Source organism: Podarcis gaigeae, assembly GCF_964106915.1.
Source record: "Podarcis gaigeae genome assembly, chromosome: 8".
NCBI lineage: Eukaryota > Metazoa > Chordata > Lepidosauria > Squamata > Lacertidae > Podarcis > Podarcis gaigeae.
The window spans coordinates 87426386-87445311 of NC_139684.1; the positions used below are offsets into that span (position 1 = coordinate 87426386).

Below are 18926 nucleotides of genomic sequence, written 5' to 3' on the forward strand. Positions count from 1 at the left end.
AAATATCTCTTTTGTTACACTTGATGGGTGTTTGGTGGAGGGCAAGGGGAACCATGGGGCAGGGTCCAGGATGCTCAGATTACGGCCGCCAGACCTCCCCTTTCATGATGTAACCATGATGTATGAGTGATGTAGTTGGCAGGGTGTAACATGGGGATTAGCAGCTAATAAAAGTTTGGGGGCTCTTTTGTTCGGGACTTCCATCTTGTTCCACCTGGTGGCAGGTGGGAGTCCTGTTGCGACAGTCTTCAATAAAGACCAAGCCTACTGGCTGCTGTTTTCCTCTGGTATTCCTGGCTGGGGTCCTTGTTTTTTGTCCAAGGGAGTCCTCAGATTTCTCCGTTAACGGGGGGGGGGGGGGGCAATCCTGGCTTCCATCTGCAGCCAAACATGGGGTGAGTTTTCCCTCTCTCCTGAGACATCTGACGAAGCAGAATGTTGGACGGTTCAGGGCAGATTTTTTAAAAAGTTCTTCCTCATGCAGCATAGATTGGACTGTGGAACTCCCTGCCACTTGGAGTTTAGGGGTGTCCACCAACCTGGATGGCTTTAAAAGAGGGCTGGCCAAATTTGGGGAGGCAGCAATGCTTCTGGATGTCAGTTTCTGGGAAATGCAGGGTGGGAGAGGGCTCTTGTGTTCGAATCCTGCTTGGGAGTTTTCCATCGGGGCATCTGGGTGGCCCCTTGGAGGACAAAGATGCTGGACTGGGTGGGCCCTTGGCCTGACCCAGCAGCCAGGATTTTCTTAAGTTCTGATGGAACCTCCAGCTCCAGAGGCAGTCTACCCAGAATCTTAGGTTTTGTGAAAACAGTAAAACAGGTTGCTGGACTCGATGGGACTTTTTCTTGACCCAGACCAAGCTCCTCTTAAACAGCTGCTTTCCTGCAACACGCTTTTAACGCACGATGTCAGAGGAATTAAAGACCCGGAAACTACAACTAATCCAGATTGCGGCAGCTAGACTGGTGACTGGGAGCAGCCGCCGAGACTACATAACAATGGTCTTGAAAGACCTACATTGTCTCCCAGTACGTTTGCGAGCACAATTTAAAGTGTTGTTGCTGACCTTGATAGCCCTAAATGGCCTCAAAGGCCCAGTATACCTGAAGGAGCGCCTCCACCTCCATCGTTCTGCCCGGACACTGAGGTTCAGTGCTGAGGGCCTTCTGGTGGTTCCCTCGCTGCGAGAAGCCAAGTTCAAGGAACCAGGCAGAGGGCCTTCTCAGTGGTGGCGCCCGCCCTGTGGAACACCCTCCCATCAGATGTCAAAAAGAACAAGTACCAGACTTTTAGAAGACATCTGAAGGCAGCCCTGTTTAGGAAAGCTTTTAATGTTTAACAGACCACTGTATTTTAATACTTTGTTGGAAGCCGCCCAGGGTGGCTGGGGAAACCCAGCCAGATGGGTGGGGTATAAAAAATAAATTATTATTATTATTATTATTATTATTATGCCAACAAAGGTCCGTATAGTTCAAGCTATGGTTTTCCTAGTAGTGATGTATGGAAGTGAGAGCTGGACCACAAAGAAGGCTGATCGCTGAAGAATGGATGCTTTTGAATTCTGGTGCTGGAGGAGACTCTTGAGAGTCCCATGGACTGCAAGAAGATCAAATCTCTCCATTCTTAAGGAAATCAGCCCTGAGTGCTCACTGGAAGGACGGATCCTGAAGCTGAGGCTCCAATACTTTGGCTACCTCATGAGAAGAGAAGACTCCCTGGAAAAGACCCTGATGTTGGGAAAGATGGAGGGCACAAGGAGAAGGGGATGACAGAGGACAAGATGGTGGGACAGTGTTCTGGAAGCTGCCAGTATGAGTTTGACCAAACTGCGGGAGGCAGTGGAAGACAGGAGTGCCTGGTGTGCTCTAGTCCATGGGGTCACGAAGAGGCGGACACGACTAAACGACTAAACAACAACAATTATTATTATTATTACTACTACTACTTCCGGGTTAAACACAAAACTGGGCTTTTGTGCCCCCAAATAGACTCTGTGTTTGCACACATCACCAGGAGATTATATTCTCTCTGCAATGCTTCAGTTCCTCATTTATGTTGCTTTGTGCAGCTCTGTTTAAAGGGACAGGGAGTTGGGAGCCAGGAACTGGGAGCCAACGCCAACCTTGCAGAGCAGGCTGCGTGTGTGAGAGAGGAAGACAAAGAGTCAGCTGCCGTGCGAGGGGGGTGGTGAGGGGGGAGAGAGGAATATTTGGGAGTCACATGCAGGAGACCCTCCTGGCTCCAATTTCTGCTCCGCTCAGCACAGAATCTATTTTTACTCGCTGACTCGACTCGGCTACCATCCCGGTCCGGGCAAGTTGCCAGGGGGGGGTGAGTAGGGATGTTTTCTGGGCAAAGAAGGCCTTACTAGGCCAACGCCATGAAAGCTCAGGCATGGCGGGGGGGGGGGGGAGATGCTAGAAAGCCACAGGTGCCCCCCTCCCCCCTAATATCCTTTTTTTAAAAAAAAATGCTTTTCATTGATTTTTCATTTAATACCTCCCCACTCATATCCATGGGCGGCAGCTCACGAGTTGCAGAATAAGGCCTCTAGCTAAGCAGACAACTTGGAGGTTTCCCTTCCTTTCATTTTAATATGCAAGTTTGTAGTCCTCATGGAGGCAGCCAGTAAAAAAAAAAAGCAACACCCTACAAATTCTCCGCAAAAAGCTATTAAGGAACGGCACCTCGTCATTCTCCGGTCGCATTCACAGCATACAGGGCTGTGATACAGTCACAGTTTTCCCATCTCCTAAAGAATTCTGGGAGTTATAGTTTGGGGCGCCAAACGTTCTTTGGCAGCGCCCCTTACCCCCTCAAAGCGCTACCATTCCCAGAGCTCCCTGGGGAGAGGAGCCGACTGTTTTCACCGCTCTGGGAATTGTAGCGCAGCCTACGCCTTGTCTGAACAAGCCGCCTGCGGGTCGCTCACCTACGGGGCATTTTTCCAGAGTGTTCCCTGATTGGTCCAGCTCCGCTTGACGCTGCTCTGAGATTGGCTCCCGGTCTTCTTCCTCCTCCTCCTCTTCCTCCCTCTGCGCCACCTCCTCGTCCCACGATGGGTGTTGGCAGAACTCGGATGAGGTCAGTGCTGGGTGCTGGGTGGGGTCAGCACCGCAGGGGGCGCCCGGTTCCGGGTGGGGCGCTAAGGCGTCGGGTGGCGGCAGGTCCTCCAGGGAAGTTTCTGGGGGGAAGTGGACAGTACCAGAAGGGTCACAACGCTTTTTATTCCTCTTAGAATTGTAGAATTCCCAAATGACAGACCTGATAAGAAACCACTCAGGCGATAAGGTCAAAAAAGAAATGGGACCGCTTCCAAAACTACCTGATAAAATGTGGCTCCAAAAACAATACTTTGTTTTGCCCAGATTAATTTCGCAGTTCTATGGGAGAAATTGGTGTTAACCTGGGGTCAGCAAACTTTTTCAGCACGGGGCCGGTCCACTGTCCCTCAGTCCTTGTGGGGGGCCGGACTATATTTTGGGTGAAAAAATGAACAAATTCCTGTGCCCCACAAATAACCCAGAGATGCATTTTAAATAAAAGGACACATTCTACTCATGTAAAAACACACTGATTCCAATAACGTCTGCTGGTCGGATTGAGAAGGCTATTGGGCCGGATCCGGCCCCTGGGCCTTAGTTTGCCTACCCATGATATTAACAAATGAATATAGAATATTCGCTACTTAAGGAAAACATTGAAACCGCAAAGAGATAGAAGGAAGTTAACCAAAATAGAAGGGATTCAAACCAGTTTTCTGGAAAAGAAAGAAAAGAAAGACAGAAAGACAGAAAGACAGAAAGACAGAAAGAAAGAAAGAAAGAAAGAAAGAAAGAAAGAAAGAAGGAAGGAAGGAAGGAATACAAACGTAATCTCTTTCTGGGAACTTGGCGTATAGAATAATCAAATCACTGTTAGTATCCTTTGAATAATTTGGTGTATTTGATCAATTCCCCCCCTCGCTTTCTCTTTCTTCTTTTTATATTCCTTTCATATCTTTATTTTTGTTTGTTTTGTATTTTTTCTTTTTAGTTTGAATATTTGGATGTTATATGCTTTCTTTGTAAATTTTTAAAATGCAATAAAGAATAAAAGAGAATCGTAGAATTCTATTTTCTATTCCAACCCCCAGCCATCCATGGTATGGATGAATTGATCTGGAATCACTACCTTGCCTCCTAGTTGTTTATAATATCACACTTTTACACAGACAGAGATAGAGATAGATATGCTGCAGATCTCTGTAACGTTTCTATGGTTGAGATCTGCATATGGGGCAAATCTTCGTTCTCAGTGCCTCAGATTTGGTGGTTAACACATTTATACAAACCATTGATCACCTGCAATTTATCTCTCTATGTCTTTAATAGGAATACTCACAAATAAAATATCAGAGCAGTTTGCAACAGCTGCACGTAAAAACCAGTAGTTATCCAAACAAACCCCTGCGTTGCAAAAGAGAACGTCAACAATGTTTAGGCAACATGATGACCATATATATATGTAATAGACAATCTTTATATAATTCCTTCAAACAATAACAAGTTCAAAATGAAATCTCAGACTCAAAGTCTCTGAAAGTCTTTAAACGAAGAGGGGTACCAAATCTTTGTACGATGAAAGACAAGCTGTGAAACTTTGTGTATTCAGCAAATATAATGTCCAACACTGAACAGAGATTCCAGATATTGACTACTGTTTCACAAGAGCACTGCTCCACAGCATATGATATTTTCATTCACATATATTCATTCAAAATAAGATGGGTTTATGAAACAATTAGGGACGCAGGTGGCGCTGTGGGTTAAACCACAGAGCCTAGGGCTTGCCGATCAGAAGGTCAGCGGTTCGAATCCCCGCAACGGGGTGAGCTCCCGTTGCTCAGTCCCTGCTCCTGCCAACCTAGCAGTTCGAAAGCACGTCAAAGTGCAAGGAGATAAGTAGGTACCGCTCCAGCGGGAAGGTAAACGGCGTTTCCGTGCGCTGCTCTGGTTTGCCAGAAGCGGCTTAGTCATGCTGGCCACATGACCTGGAAGCTTTACGCTGGCTCCCTTGGCCAGTAAAGCGAGATGAGCGCCGCAACCCCAGAGTCAGCCACGACTGGACCTAATGGTCAGAGGTCCCTTTACCTTTACAGTGCTACCTCGGGTTAAGTACTTAATTCGTTCTGGAGGTCCGTTCTTAACCTGAAACTATTCTTAACCTGAAGCACCACTTTAGCTAAAGGGGCCTCCTGCTGCTGCCGCGCCGCTGGAGCACAATTTCTGTTCTCACCCTGAAGCAAAGTTCTGAACCCGAGGTACTATTTCTGGGTTAGCGGAGTCTGTAACCTGAAGCGTATGTAACCTGAGGTACCACTGTACCTTTATGAAACAATTCCATATTCTCCCACCACGCTGACGAAGATCTACGAAACAGCTTATCTTTCATCGTACAAATTAGAAGGAATTCTATAAGGATTGCCTAAACATGCCTAAACATTGCACGTAAAAACCATACGGTAAAATGGTTTTTTAAAAACAACATTGTTTTTAAAGACACCAGAGGCGTTTTCTTCGCCTGGGCAAAGAAGCAAAGGCGAGAGTCGTGTTTCGTGGTCACAATTCCACCCCACAGCATCCCCTCGCGCTTCCCCTGGGGTGCCCATTTCTGGGTACCCCTCCCCGTACCTGAGGACGACTCGCTGCTTCTGCTGCTGCTGCTGCTCTGGCCCCCCACCAGTGCCTGCGCCAGGGGGCTGTGCCTCTGAGACCCTGGCGCCCCTTCTCCTTCTCCTCCGTCTGCTTCCTCCACGGAGCCTGCATGGGCTTCCCATCCCAAGAAAGGGTCCAGTTCTTGGCCGTCAACCGGAGGGGGCGCCCCCTCTCCCTCGGGGGAAGGGCAGAGGCTGGGGATATTCTCCAAACTGTCCCCCAGCGCCGGCACAAAGGTCTCGCAGGTGTCCGTACGCGGTAGCGGAGCCCGCGCCCGGCGGGTCTGGGAGTCGCGCCTGCCCCGGGGGGTGTGCTCCCCCAGTGTCGGGCTGCTGTTGAGGGGCCCCGCGATGGTGATGTAGGAAAAAGTCAGCTCCCGGGGGGTCCCCCACTCCAGAGACACCTCCTCGTCTTCCTCGTCCTCCGAGAACTCCCTCGCCGTCTGCAGCTCAGGGAAGTCGGATTCATCGTTGCCACCTGGGGAGGGGAAAACGTCACGGGGGGCCCTTGCAGGTACAAAATCACCTCCGTCTGGATGCAATCGCCCCCCCCCATCACTTCTCTTCCCTCTGTGTTGGTGGTCACAGAGTGTGTGTGTGTGTTTTGTCTCCGAAAAAAATTACACATCACTTGGGAAGATAGGCGAACAAATGCCAGTAATAATAATAATAATAATAATAATAATAATATAATTTATTATTTGTACCCCGCCCATCTGGCTGGGTTTCCCCAGCCACTCTGGGCAGCTTCCATAGAAACCAAAAATACACTAAAATATCACAGATTAAAAACTTCCCTGAACAGGGCTGCCTTAAGATGTCTTCTGAAGTGTACTGGAAGTGTACTGGAAGAAGCAAAGATCACCAGTGTTGAAGCAATGATTCTTCAACATCAACTTCGTTGGACTGGTCATGTTGTGCAGATGCCTGATGATCGTCTTCCAAAGCAACTACTCTATTCTGAACTTAAAAATGGAAAGCGTCATGCTGGTGGTCAACAAAAGAGGTTTAAAGACTGTCTCAAGGCAAATCTAAAAAAATGTAGTATAAACACCAACAATTGGGAAACACTGGCCTGCGAGCGCTCCAGTTGGAGAACAGCCTTGACCAAAGGCTTTGAAGATACTCGAACTCAGGACAAAAGGGGGAAAGGTGCTAAGAGGAAGGCACGCTTGGCAAATCCACACCGTGATCAACTCCCACCCAGAAACCAATGTCCCCACTGTGGAAGGAGGTGTGGGTCCAGAATTGGCCTCCACAGTCACTTATGGACTCATTGTTAAAGCCATGGGGTTTTTTTTTTGTTTGTGTGTGTGTGTGTGTTTATAATTTATTTTTACTGACTTTTTTAATAATACAAAAAGAAAAAAGAAAATACATCCTACAAAAACAACAATACACAAAAATAAATTACTATTTACACAAACATAAATCCTTCCCACCCCCTTTACAGCCCCACCACTAAGCTCCTCAACTTTCCTCCACCACACCACGACTTCCTTATCTTTTAAATTCGATACTATCATTGCACTCTTTGGGTTTTGATCATCTAGTCCAAGGCAGGAATATGCACCAAACGGGGATCAAACCTGCAACCTTGGCCTTATCAGCACCGCGCTCTAACCAACTGAGCTCTAATACTTCATTATCTCTTTGGAGCTGCACTTTGCCCTTTTGTCCTTGCAGCCTGTGACACTTTATGATTTACCGTATTTTGCGCCCCATAGGACGCACCTAGTTTTTTTTTTGGGGGGGGAATAAAGAAAAAAAAGTATTCCCCCCCCAGGTGCGGGGCTGGAAGAACCAGGTTGGGGAACAGCGGGAAGGTGCGCTCTGCTTCCCCCACTGTCCCCTGAGCTTGTGGGGCTGGCGATGGGGAGAAGTGCGCTGAGCCCGGGACTGCAGGCAGCTCTGCGCAACTCTCAGAGCCGGTCTCCCGAGGGTTGCGCAGAGCTTCCTGAAGCCTGGAGAGCGAGAGGTGTTGGTGCGCACCGACCCCTCTCGCTCTCCAGGCTTCAGCGAAAGCCTGCTTTCGCCCCATAGGACGCACACACATTTCCCCTTCATTTTTGGAGGGGGAAAAGTGCGTCCTATAGGGCGAAAAATACGGTACATATTGCACTGTTTGTTTTCTTCCTCTAAGAAACCTGGGACCCTCTCAACCAGGGTCTTAACCAGGGTTTCCGAGCTCACAGTCTTGGCATAGCGGTCAACTTTTCCCTTTTTTTTAAAGGAAATCCCCTTATTCCGAATAGGATTCCTCTCAAGAAAAGGGAAAAGTTGAGAGCTATGAGTCTTGGGCAGCTGTGCAAAATGTCCTGGGGTTACTCACCATCTGTAGAGTCAGGTGTGGTGGAAGCGGTTGACGGAGATTCTTCTACAAGAGACAGAAGGAAGAGCTTAGAACCCAGAGCCACTAACACACACACACACACTTTTAGTAATGCACGACAGGGAGGCTGACATTGGACCCTGGTTCGAATCTCAGCAACGCCATGAATTCATCACGTGGCTCCAAGAAGCCAGTCCATCTCTCCTGGCTACAACCAGGAATGGGGAATCCTATAGGGCTTTTTGGGCAATGATTATGGAGATGATGTAGTCAAAAGGATCAGAGGCCTGGACATTAGAAGTTGCCACTGCTTAACGGTCAGAACACCAGGTTAGGAAGACACGGGTTCAAATCCCCACTCAACCAAGAGGAGGCTTACTGGCTGCCTGTTGTCCTACCTCACAGGGTTGTTCTGAGGATGAGACAGCAAACTGCGTACTCATTTTTTCTTGTCTTAAGATCCTTGGAGGAGGATTGTCTAATAATAATAATAATAATACATTTTATTTATATCCCACCCTCCCCAGCCAAAGCCGGGCTCAGGGAGGCTAACAACAATAAAATAATACAACATTCTAAAATCATTTCATTATAAAATTAATTAAAATCAAATTGATGGCAACCATTGGGCTAGAGTTCTGCGAAGATTGCCAAACGTTATAAATGTTGAGTCAAATCATTGGCCCCATTTACTATCATCGGCCTATTATTAAGGGACGCGGGTGGCGCTGTGGGTTAAAACCACTGAGCCTCTTGGGCTTGCCAATCAGAAGGTCAGCAGTTCGAATCCCTGCGACAGGGTGAGCTCCCGTTGCTCGGTCCCTGCTCCTGCCAACCTAGCAGTTTGATAGCACGTCAAAGTGCAAGTAGATAAATAGGTACCACTCCGGCGGGAAGGTAAACGGCGTTTCCGTGCACTGCTCTGGTTCGCCAGAAGTGGCTTAGTCATGTTGGCCACATGACCCAGAAAAACTGTCAGCGGACAAACGCCGGCTCCCTTGGCCAGTAAAGGGAGATGAGCGCCGCAACCCCAGAGTCAGCCACAACTGGACCTAATGGTCAGGGGTCCCTTTACTTTTATCGGCCAGGGCTTTTTTCAAGAGACCCTTGAACTGGAGTTGGTGGGGTTGAACCTCTGGTCCCTACGCAGGTAAAATGCACGCTCTGCCGATGAGCTATGACATCGGTTCCCAAACTTGTGGAGACCCCACCCCCCTGGGTTCCACGAACTCATCCCCAGTGCTCCCACCCTACCCTCTAAAAAGCATTATTCAGAATTGCAGTTTGCGCAATTCACCAAGGAAGAGAGCAACACCATAAAATTCAAAACAGAAGCAATGAACTAATCACACATTTATTCAACGTCCAATTAAAACCACTTAGTTCAATTAACAAAACTGATGAACTGATCCAACGATCCTTTCAAAGTCTGAGTCGTTCACACCTCCTGCTTCATCCTAAGACCCCTTTGCCTTTGAGCCCTCCCCTAAGGAATCCCACCTCCCCCAAGGGGGCCCGTACCGCTCGCTTTGGGAACCTCTGATGTCCAACTGTTAAAACTGAATTGCATGTTGCTGCAGCCCTGGGTCTTAAATGACTGCCTATGATTGCTCTAGAACACTATATACCTTTGCAACGCATTATTATTATCATTACATAATGATCTGGCAGCTGATCTGCTGGCAGGGCAAACTGGAGGAGCTGCAACTACTTGTTTTGGCGAGGCCATCTGGGCAGGCCATGCCCCCCCTCCATGCACACAGGAAATCAAACAGAAGATCTGGGAAATGACCTCAGCTCACCCCACCCAGGCCTGGGTGCTCTACGCATTACACATGCAATGCACCATCTGGAGCTTTGCCAGCGGCCTGTGCAGGTAAACAAGCCTCGCCCCACAGTCATCGGTCGGACTCTGCCTTCCAACTGTTGCAGGAATTTATGTATAGGTTGGGGGGGTTGCCCCTCCAGCAGATATCATGCACATGCAGCCCACTACCAAAACCAGCACAATCACTTTTGTGACTTGTCCCCACAAAACACTTCGTCACAGTTTCTTCCTGTCTATTCAAAGAGCCTCTGCTGCACAATACCAAATATAAGAATTCACTGATCAATGTACCTATGTACTGGCTCACTGGGACAACTTCAGAAATTCATATAGACATGTGAGTTCAGCTACTCAGCAGCCCCTCTGCATGAGTGATAATTCCTGGCATCCTGATACCTGAGTGCCAGACAGGTAGCCATTCCAGAAAGAACAAACCCAGATGAAGACAAAAGGGTGTGGTTAACTTGGCTGGGAAATGTAAAGATCTCTTTTGTTACACTTGATGGGTGTTTGGTGGAGGGCAAGAGGAACCATGGGGCAGGGTCCAGGATGCTCAGATTACTGCCACCAGACCTCCCCTTTCATGATGTATGAGTGATGTAGTTTGGGGGTGTGTAACATGGGGATTAGCAGATAATAAAAGTTTGGGTTCTCTTTTGTTGGGGCTTCCATCTTGTTCCACCTGGTGGCAGGTGGGAGTCCTGTCGCGACAGTCTTCAATCAAGACCAAGCCTACTGGCTTCTGTTTTGCTCTGGTATTCCTGGCTGGTGTCATTTTTTGTCCAAGGGAGCCCTCAGATTTCTCCATTAACACAACCAATGTTAGTCTCTCACCAGCAGCAGGAAACATCAGGAAGTGATTGAAAGAATGGGGCTGGATTTGCGGGACTGGAGTCACTAGGGGGCACTGTGGCACCATGTCCCTGCTTCCTCCACACCCATCCACTAGGGGGCATCGCTCAGGGTAGGAGCCCCGAGACAGGAGTGGGGTTCTGATTGCCAGGAGTTTCTCTGTACAGTCGTACCTTGGTTCTCGAACAGAATGCGTTCCGGGAGTCTAATAGACTCCCAGAACCGTTCGAAAACCAAAGTGCGGCTTCCGATTGGCTGCAGGAGCATCGTGCAGCCAATCGGAAGCCACGCCAGAGACATTCGGTTTCCGGAAATTGTTGACTTCCGGGTTTTGATCGTTCTGGAGCCGATTTGTTCGGGAGCCAAGGCGTTTGGCTTCCAAGGTAAGACTGTATTAGACTGAAGTCCGCTCAAAATTAAAATTCTCCAACTACAGCCATGCATTGTGGATTGTTCAAACCATTCAATACTCCAATAAATAAGTGAGTAAGTAAGTACAGTGGACGCTCGGGTTGCGAATGTGATCCGTGCGGGAGGCACATTTGCAACCCACAGTGCCGTGTTTGCGCATGCGCGGCTGCGATTCGGTGCTTCTGCGCATGCGCAGAAACCCAGAAGTAACCCGTTCCAGTACTTCTGAGTTCAGTGCAGTGCACAACCTGAAGCATCTGTAACCCGAGGTATGACTGTAAGTAAGTAAGTATAATTATCACGGTGCGGCGCTTTACATGACCCAAGGGCAAAGGGACAGATCCCTGCCCCAAGGAGATTACAATACAAGACTGAACAACTCCAATATGAAGAAGGGTTGCGGTGTTTTGAGACTTTTTAGTTTAGAGAAAGCTGAGTAAAGAGGGGGCATGATAAGTTTTAAAAATTATGCAGGGCATAGAGAAAGTGGATAGATAAAAGAGCTAAATGTTGGAAGATTCAGGACACATCAAAGAAGAAGAATTTATTCACTGCAGTTCATAGTTAGACTTTGGAACTCCCTGCCACAGGAGGCAGTGATGGCCACCAGCCTAGATGGATTTAAAAGCAGATTGGACGAATTCATGGAAGAGGAGAGAGCTTTCATCGGGCTACTAGCCAGGACGGCTGTTCTCTGCCTCCAGGGTTGGAAGCTGGCAATGCCTCTGAATCCCAGTTGCTGGAGGGAAGAGGGTTCTTGGAGTCAGATCCCGCTTGTGGGTTTCCTCATCTGGTTGGTCACTGGGAGAAAAAGGATGCTAGCCAGAAGGGCTATTGGCCGGATCCAGCAAACTCCAAAATATATGTAAGAATCAAGGACTATATGGAACTGGCGGAAATGACTGGCAGAATCCGAGACCAGGGAGAAGAGTCGGTGGAGGAAGATTGGAGGAAATTTAAAGACTATTTACAGAAACACTGTAAAATTAATATCTGTTAGAAGGATGTTGGAACAATATTATATGATTTTAGCAGGAAGGATATAAAGGATTTGGGAATAACTGACTGTTAATTGGTGAAAGGAGGAAAAGTAAAGCTACATTATATTAAGACAATTTACAGGACAAAAATTTGAAAAGAGGGAAAGGATTTGCTGAAATAGATAATAGACCTAGAATACAAAAAAGGGAGGTGTGAGGAGGTCAAGGAAATAAGCTAATGAAAGAATGGTAATGAGGAGATCTGATGTATTTTCTTTTTTGCGTTTTTGTTTTTGTTTAATGGGTTTTATTTCTCTGTGTTTTTCCCCTCTTTTTTATATTGTGGTGTGTTGTTTTGTTTTTGTTTAATGTGGTATGTTTATTTTTTCTTTCCGTAATTGTTGAAACTTTAATATTATTATTTTTTTAAAAAAAAGAATCAAGGAGCCCAGGAAGCTGGCTGGCTTCTGCAAAGACAGACTATTGATCCACCCAGCTCCACACGATCTGCGCTGAGCTAATGGCTCTCTGGGGTTGCAGGCAGGTGTCCATCTGTACACTGCCTGGTGATGTGGGGGTTGAGTTCAGGACCTTTCGCACTCACTCTGCGATTGACCTGAGGCTCTCCTTCAAAGAGGCATAGCGTGTTGTTGTTTTTTATGTAAAGGAAACCTGGATACCCAGGATGTGTGAATGGGCGCCCACCTTATGGACCAACCTATCATGGGTGGCGCTGTGGTCTAAACCACTGAGCCTCTTGGGCTTGCCGATCTGAAGGTCGGAGGTTCAAATCCCCGCGACGGGGTGAGCTCCCGTTGCTCTGTCCCACCTCCTGCCAACCTAGCAGTTCGAAAGCACACCAGTGCAAGTAGATAAATGGTGTTTCTGTGTACTTTGGCACTCATCACGGTGTGCCAGAAGCGGTTTAGTCCTGCTGGCCACATGACTCAGAAAGCTGTCTGTGGACAAACGCCGGCTCCCTCGGCCTGAAAGCAAGATCGAGTGCCACAACCCCATAGTCGCCTTTGACTGGACGTAACCGTCCAGGGGTCCTTTACCTTCGACCTTTTTTTACCCAGAATGCTCTTGGGCCAGACAGGTAAGCATGTCCAGTCACAAGGAGGAAACATCTCAGGTGTGTGGAATTTCTCCTGCGCTCTCCCTTTCTTTGCTTCCACTGTGTAAGCACAAAGGCCCTTTTATTTTTGGTTTTTGTTTGGTTTTTTAATTCTACCTTTTAATTTTTGGCAAGAAAATTAGTTTTGCTTGTTCTGTTAAAAAACAGAAGAGTTTGGCCAAGGGATTACTGGAAGAGTAATCCATTAAGTTGCTTCCCATCTCTTTGAGCCACCTCCCACAGCAACATTTCAACCAGGACTCAACCCCTATGCTTCACTGCCAGCATTTAAATACTTCTGCCAAGCAAGGGAACGCAACCCATTGTGCAAAGCTGGCTCTTGTCAGCTTGTGGTTTGATGCTGTTATGGACTGAAGTTCTCACCCTAGGCCAGCAGGGGATACTGTAGATAGTTTTCACTCAAGTCCGCATATGCAAATAAGGAATTGAAAGTGACGTTCAGTGATTGGATAGTTACAGAAAGTTGTTACTGTTGCGTTGTAGTGGAGCTCTATATAAGCAGGCTGGCTGAACCCTTCAGTTCAGTTCTGTTCTGGCCTGCGAATAAGCTGTCTGTCTGATATGTGTTGTCTGATATGTTCACCCACAACTTAACAGATGCCCTTTCTGTCTCCTGTGCAACTGTGTCACCCTCTGCTTCTCATGTTCCAACATGCAGGCCTTGAAGCTCTTCACCTCGCATCGCATAGTGGAAAGAGGCGCAACTGGTGCAGGAAATCATTTTGTCGAAGGGATCTTCCTCTTCCTCCTCCGCTTTTAGTTTCTGGTTCCAGTTGTGACCCAAGGGGTTGGCACTTGACATCCTGGTGGATTCGGGAGTCTGGGGCGAGATGCTCTGCGGGGAAGGCCAAACCTGCGAGATGCGTGGAAATGGTGCCGCCATCCGGGCCGCTGGTCTGGTCTCCCACCCAAAAGCTGTCCGGGGCTGAGCCTGCTTAGCTTCCTGCATGCGCCAGGCACTCTGCCCACTGAGCTATGCAGGCAAAAAAGAAGACCGCCTGCCCAAAGAAGACCGCCCGCCCATGCCCAACTCTCCCACGCCTGGCTCCCCTTGGCCTTCGGCTCCCCTGAGGCCTCATGCCTCTCCTGGGTCATGTCAAGGAATCCTCCGAGTGGCCCAAGCTCGGCTCTTCCGTTTTAGACCTTGAAAATTCAAGGAGATGCAGCTTCCCTAAAGAATCAATATCCAAGTGGGTCAGCTTATGGGGAAAGGGCTGTAGCAGAAGGTCCTTCAGGTAGGGTGGGGAGCACCCTCTGCCTGAAACCTTGCTGAGTCTGTGTAGACAATTCTCAGCTAGGTAGACCCAAGGGCCCAGATAAAGCGGTTTCCTATGTCCCAGGTCCATTTTCAGCTGCAAACACCTCTAGAAAGTCCACTGAAAAGACATTTTGCTCCCATGCCAACGTCTGAGCGGCGTGCTAGGAGCTGCACACAAAAACACTTTTCCAACTCCAAACGCTGGAGAATTCTGCTCTGGGTGCTTAGTTGTGTATCCCCCGAAAAAAGTCCACCAGCTGTCAGCAGCCCAAGCTTTAATTCACACAATGTACATTTCCGAGCACAATTCAAAGTGTTGGTGCTGACCTTTAAAGCCCTAAACGGCTTCAGTCCAGTATATCTGAAGGAGCATCTCCACCCCCATCGTTCTGCCCGGACACTGAGGTCCAGCGCTGAGGGCCTTCTGGCGGTTCCCTCACTGCGAGAAGTGAGGTTACAGGGAACCAGACAGAGGGCCTTCTCGGTGGTGGCGCCCGCCCTGTGGAACGCCCTCCCACCAGATGTCAAAGAGATAAACAACTACCAGACTTTTAGAAGACATCTGAAGGCAGCCCTGTTTAGGGAAGCTTTTAATATTTGATACACTACTGTATTTTAATATTTTGTTGGAAGCCGCCCAGAGTGGCTGGGGAAGCCCAGCCAGATGGGCGAAGTATAAATAATAAATTATTATTATTATTATTACAATGTCTTGCAAGCCTCACTTCCTACAAAAGGTTAATGGAGGGGAAAGAGAGCAATTTCCTCTTGCGCCATCGGAGCCCCTGCCAGCAGGTTTTCGACTTTGCTAGAGACTTCAGCCCAGTTCTCCATCCAGCTGCCTCTTCTCCCTGCTCTTCCGCTGCGGGAATCCACGGCCTGCCCTGCTCTGAGCAGAGACACCAGTGACGTGCTGTGGTTCAAGTCTCTGGCCAGGACCTGGGAGAGACCAGAGTTCGAATCCCACCACTCAGCCCCACAATGCTCTCTGGGTGTGATCTTGCTGGCCGCCTTACTGCCCCTGTCAGACTACTAACCTGCCTCGCCAGGGTTGTTGTGGGTGTTAAATGAGGACCAGGATCTGGGAGACGGGGGTTCAAATCCACACTCGGCCGCATGACCTTGGGGTGGGGGCATCCCTTAGCCTAACTTGCCCCACATGGGGAGGGAGAAAAAGTTGCGATATAAAAGCAACAAATAAATAACATAGACACTCTTAACGCCAGCTGTCCCATTAATACATGTAAATGCTTTGCTGTGATTTGGTCCATGTCCGGCTGTTACCTTGCAATACAATCCTCTGCACACCTTGTTGTTTAGTCATTTAGTCATGTCCGACTCTTTGTGACCCCCTGGACCAGAGCACGCCAGGCACTCCTGTCTTCCACTGCCTCCCGCAATTGTGTCAAACTCATGCTGGTAGCTTCAAGAACACTGTCCCACCATCTCGTCCTCTGTCGTCCCCTTCTCCTTGCGCCCTCCATCTTTACCAACACCAGGGTCTTTTCCAGGGAGTCTTCTCTTCTCATGAGGTGGCCAAAGTCTTGGAGCCTCAGCTTCAGGATCTGTCCTTCCAGTGAGCACTCAGGGCTGATTTCCTTCAGAATGGAGAGGTTGGATCTTCTTGCACTCCATGGGACTCTCAAGAGTCTCCTCCAGCACCAGAATTCAAAAGCATAAATCAGCCTTCCTTATGGTCCAGCTCTCACTTCCATACATCAGGACTGGGAAAACCATAGCTTTAACTATATGGGCCTTTGTTGGCAAGGTGTTGTCTCTGCACACCTACACAAAAGTAAGTCTCCATGGGCCTTACTCCTTATTAAACTTATCTGGCATAGCAGTCTTGCCCAGAAATTTCTCCCCACAGCCCTCTCCTTTATCCTTCCAGAAAAACACAACAAATGACCTCTACTCCTCTAGCCTTGCACCAAACACTTGCTTCTATGCACCCTTTTTTTAATCAAAGAGAATCTCTCGCGGCTGCTGCCCCCCCCTCTTTTAATCTCTGGTAAAGCCCTCTAGTTACATCTTTGGGTGGGGTAGCATAGGTTTATCTCCCAGAAGCTGCAGGGGGTTCAACCTTGGGACGCACCAAACAGCAGCCAAGAGCGCGTGCAGAGTGCAGTTTGAACCGGCCTCTTTCCGCATCTGCTTTCACTAACACGAACACAATTAAGCGCCCATCCACACATTCACACCTGAAAACTGAGAGGTCTCTGTGTGTGTGCATGACACAGGGGGGGTTGGGAGTAGGAGTCACAAACAGTGGGTAAACATGTCTATAAATAAATATTTCAGAAATGAGCATGGCTCTCAGGACCAGCTGAACACCAGGTCCAGGAGATGCATTGGGAGGGGCAACGAAAGTGGGGGTTGGGGGGGGAGCGCAGGCAAACCCTTCCCATCCTCCACTAGGGAGTGGTACTCCCCTGTCCTCCCCCCATGGAAAGTCATCACCCCCCCAAAGAAAATACGGTGTTTTTTCCCCATTTTGAATGGATGTTTTTGTTTTTTATCTTCCCCACCTAGCTAGGAAGAAATGGGCGATGCTTTGAAAAATCGATGACTAGAGAAGGGGCGTCCAAAATGTGCGGTGGGGTTTTTTTTGGGGGGGGGGTTGGAGGAAGGGGGGAAAGAAATAAGGAGCCTTGCCCGCCCTCCCGCCCTCTCTCCCTGCCCCACAAGATACCTACTGCAATGGGCGAATCCCAGGACCTGCCCCATCGCCCGCCTCGTGGTCCATGCGGGATGCGCGCTGCGGCCGCGCTGCCCCCCTGCGCCTCCGCCGCCGCCGCCTCCCGCCGCTGCTCATCTCCCCCGCGGCCCCATCCTGCCCCCCGCCGCGGCCCGCCGCCTGGAGGGCAGGCAGGCAGGGGGCCGGGGCCGGCCGGAGGCTCGTGGGCCGCCTGGGCGAGGCCGCAAAGGCGAGGCGGGCGAGGAGACAAAGAAGCGATGCAGACAAAGGGATGCAGGAGAAGATGCAGGAGAGAGAGAGAGGGATGGAGTCGGAGGAGCCTACCTTGCAGGGAGGGAGGGGCAGGTAAGGAGGGAGGGAGGGAGGGAGGAAGTAGGGTGGGGGGGGTGAGGTCGCCTGGGGGGGTCTTTAGGGTGGGGTGAGGGAGGAGGGGTGGTCGTGGAGAGGGAGAGGTCTGGCTCGCCTTAGGAGGGAGAAGGCCCGCCCAGGCAGGAGGGAGGAAGGATGGATGGGAGGGTGGGTTGCCTGCCTGCCACTCAACATGTAGTCCCGCCCTCCTGCTTTCGCTGCAGAGCAGAATTGGGGAGGGGGGGCGAATCATCACATGCTGGGAGGGCTGAACACCACCAGGTCAACAGGGTGGATATAGGGATCCAAGGGTCATCTAGCCCAATAACAACAACAACAACAACAACAACAACAACAATAAAAAAAAAATCCTTCCAGTAGCACTTTAAAGACCAACTAAGTTAGTTCTAGGTATGAGCTTTCGTGTGCATGCACACTTCTTCAGATTCTTCAGTCTTCTGTTTCAGTGTATCTGAAGAAGTGTGCATGCACACGAAAGCTCATACCTAGAACTAACTTAGTTGGTCTTTAAGGTGCTACTGGAAGGATTTTTTTGTTTTAATAATAATAATGATATTTATACCCCCGCCCATCTGGCTGGGTTTCTCCAGCCACTCTGGACCTAACAGAATACTAAAAACATGATAAAACAGGGGTCAGCAAAGTTTTTCAGCCGTGGTGGGCTGGTCCTCAGACGTTGTGGAGGATTGGACTATATTTTTTTTTTGGGGGGGGGGGGGAATGGACAAAGTCCCATGCCCCACAAATAACCCAGAGATGCATTTTAAATAAAAGCACACATTCTACTCATGTAAAAACACGCTGATTCCTGGACCGTCCGTGGGCTGGATTGAGAAGGCGATTGGGCCGCATCCGGGCGCCTGGGCCTTAGTTTGCCCACCCATGTGATAAAACATCCAACATTAAAAGCTTCCCTAAACAGGGCTGCCTTCAGATGTCTTCTGAATGTCAGATAATTGTTTATTTCCTTGACATCTGGTAGGAGGGCGTTCCACAGGGCAGGTGCCCCCACCGAGAAGGCCCTCTGCCTGGTTCCCTGTAGCTTTGCTTCTTGCAGTGAGGGAACTGCCAGAAGGCTCTTGGAGCTCGACCTCAGTCTCTGGGAGGCTGAATGATGGAGGTGGAGACACACCTTTGGGTCTACTGGGCCACTCTCCTCTCCTGTGGCTTCCAGCAACTGGTATTCAGAGGCATTTAAAGCCCCCGACTGTGGCTTTTAAAAATGTAGTATAAACACCGGCAACCAGGAAACACTGGCCTGCGAGCGCTCCAGTTGGAGAACAGCCTTAACCAAAGGTGTCGTGGGCTTTGAAGACACTCGAACTCAGGACAAAAGGGGGAAAGGCGCTAAGAGGAAGGCA

General features: G+C 49.1%; 1 protein-coding gene across 1 annotated transcript in view; it reads right to left on the reverse strand.

Moving 5' to 3' along the window:
* The window catches only part of RTN2 (reticulon 2), a 33626-nt gene extending 16314 nt beyond the window's left edge, over positions 1–17312 (reverse strand). The window contains exons 1-4 of the mRNA XM_083754034.1: positions 17195–17312; positions 8032–8076; positions 5677–6177; positions 2937–3188 (exon numbers count right to left, since the gene is read on the reverse strand). Of these exons, the coding sequence (XP_083610160.1) occupies positions 2937–3188; positions 5677–6177; positions 8032–8076; positions 17195–17225 (829 nt within the window). The 5' untranslated portion in view covers positions 17226–17312. The remainder of the gene's footprint in view (positions 1–2936; positions 3189–5676; positions 6178–8031; positions 8077–17194) is intronic.
* Positions 17313–18926: the final 1614 nt, after the last annotated feature.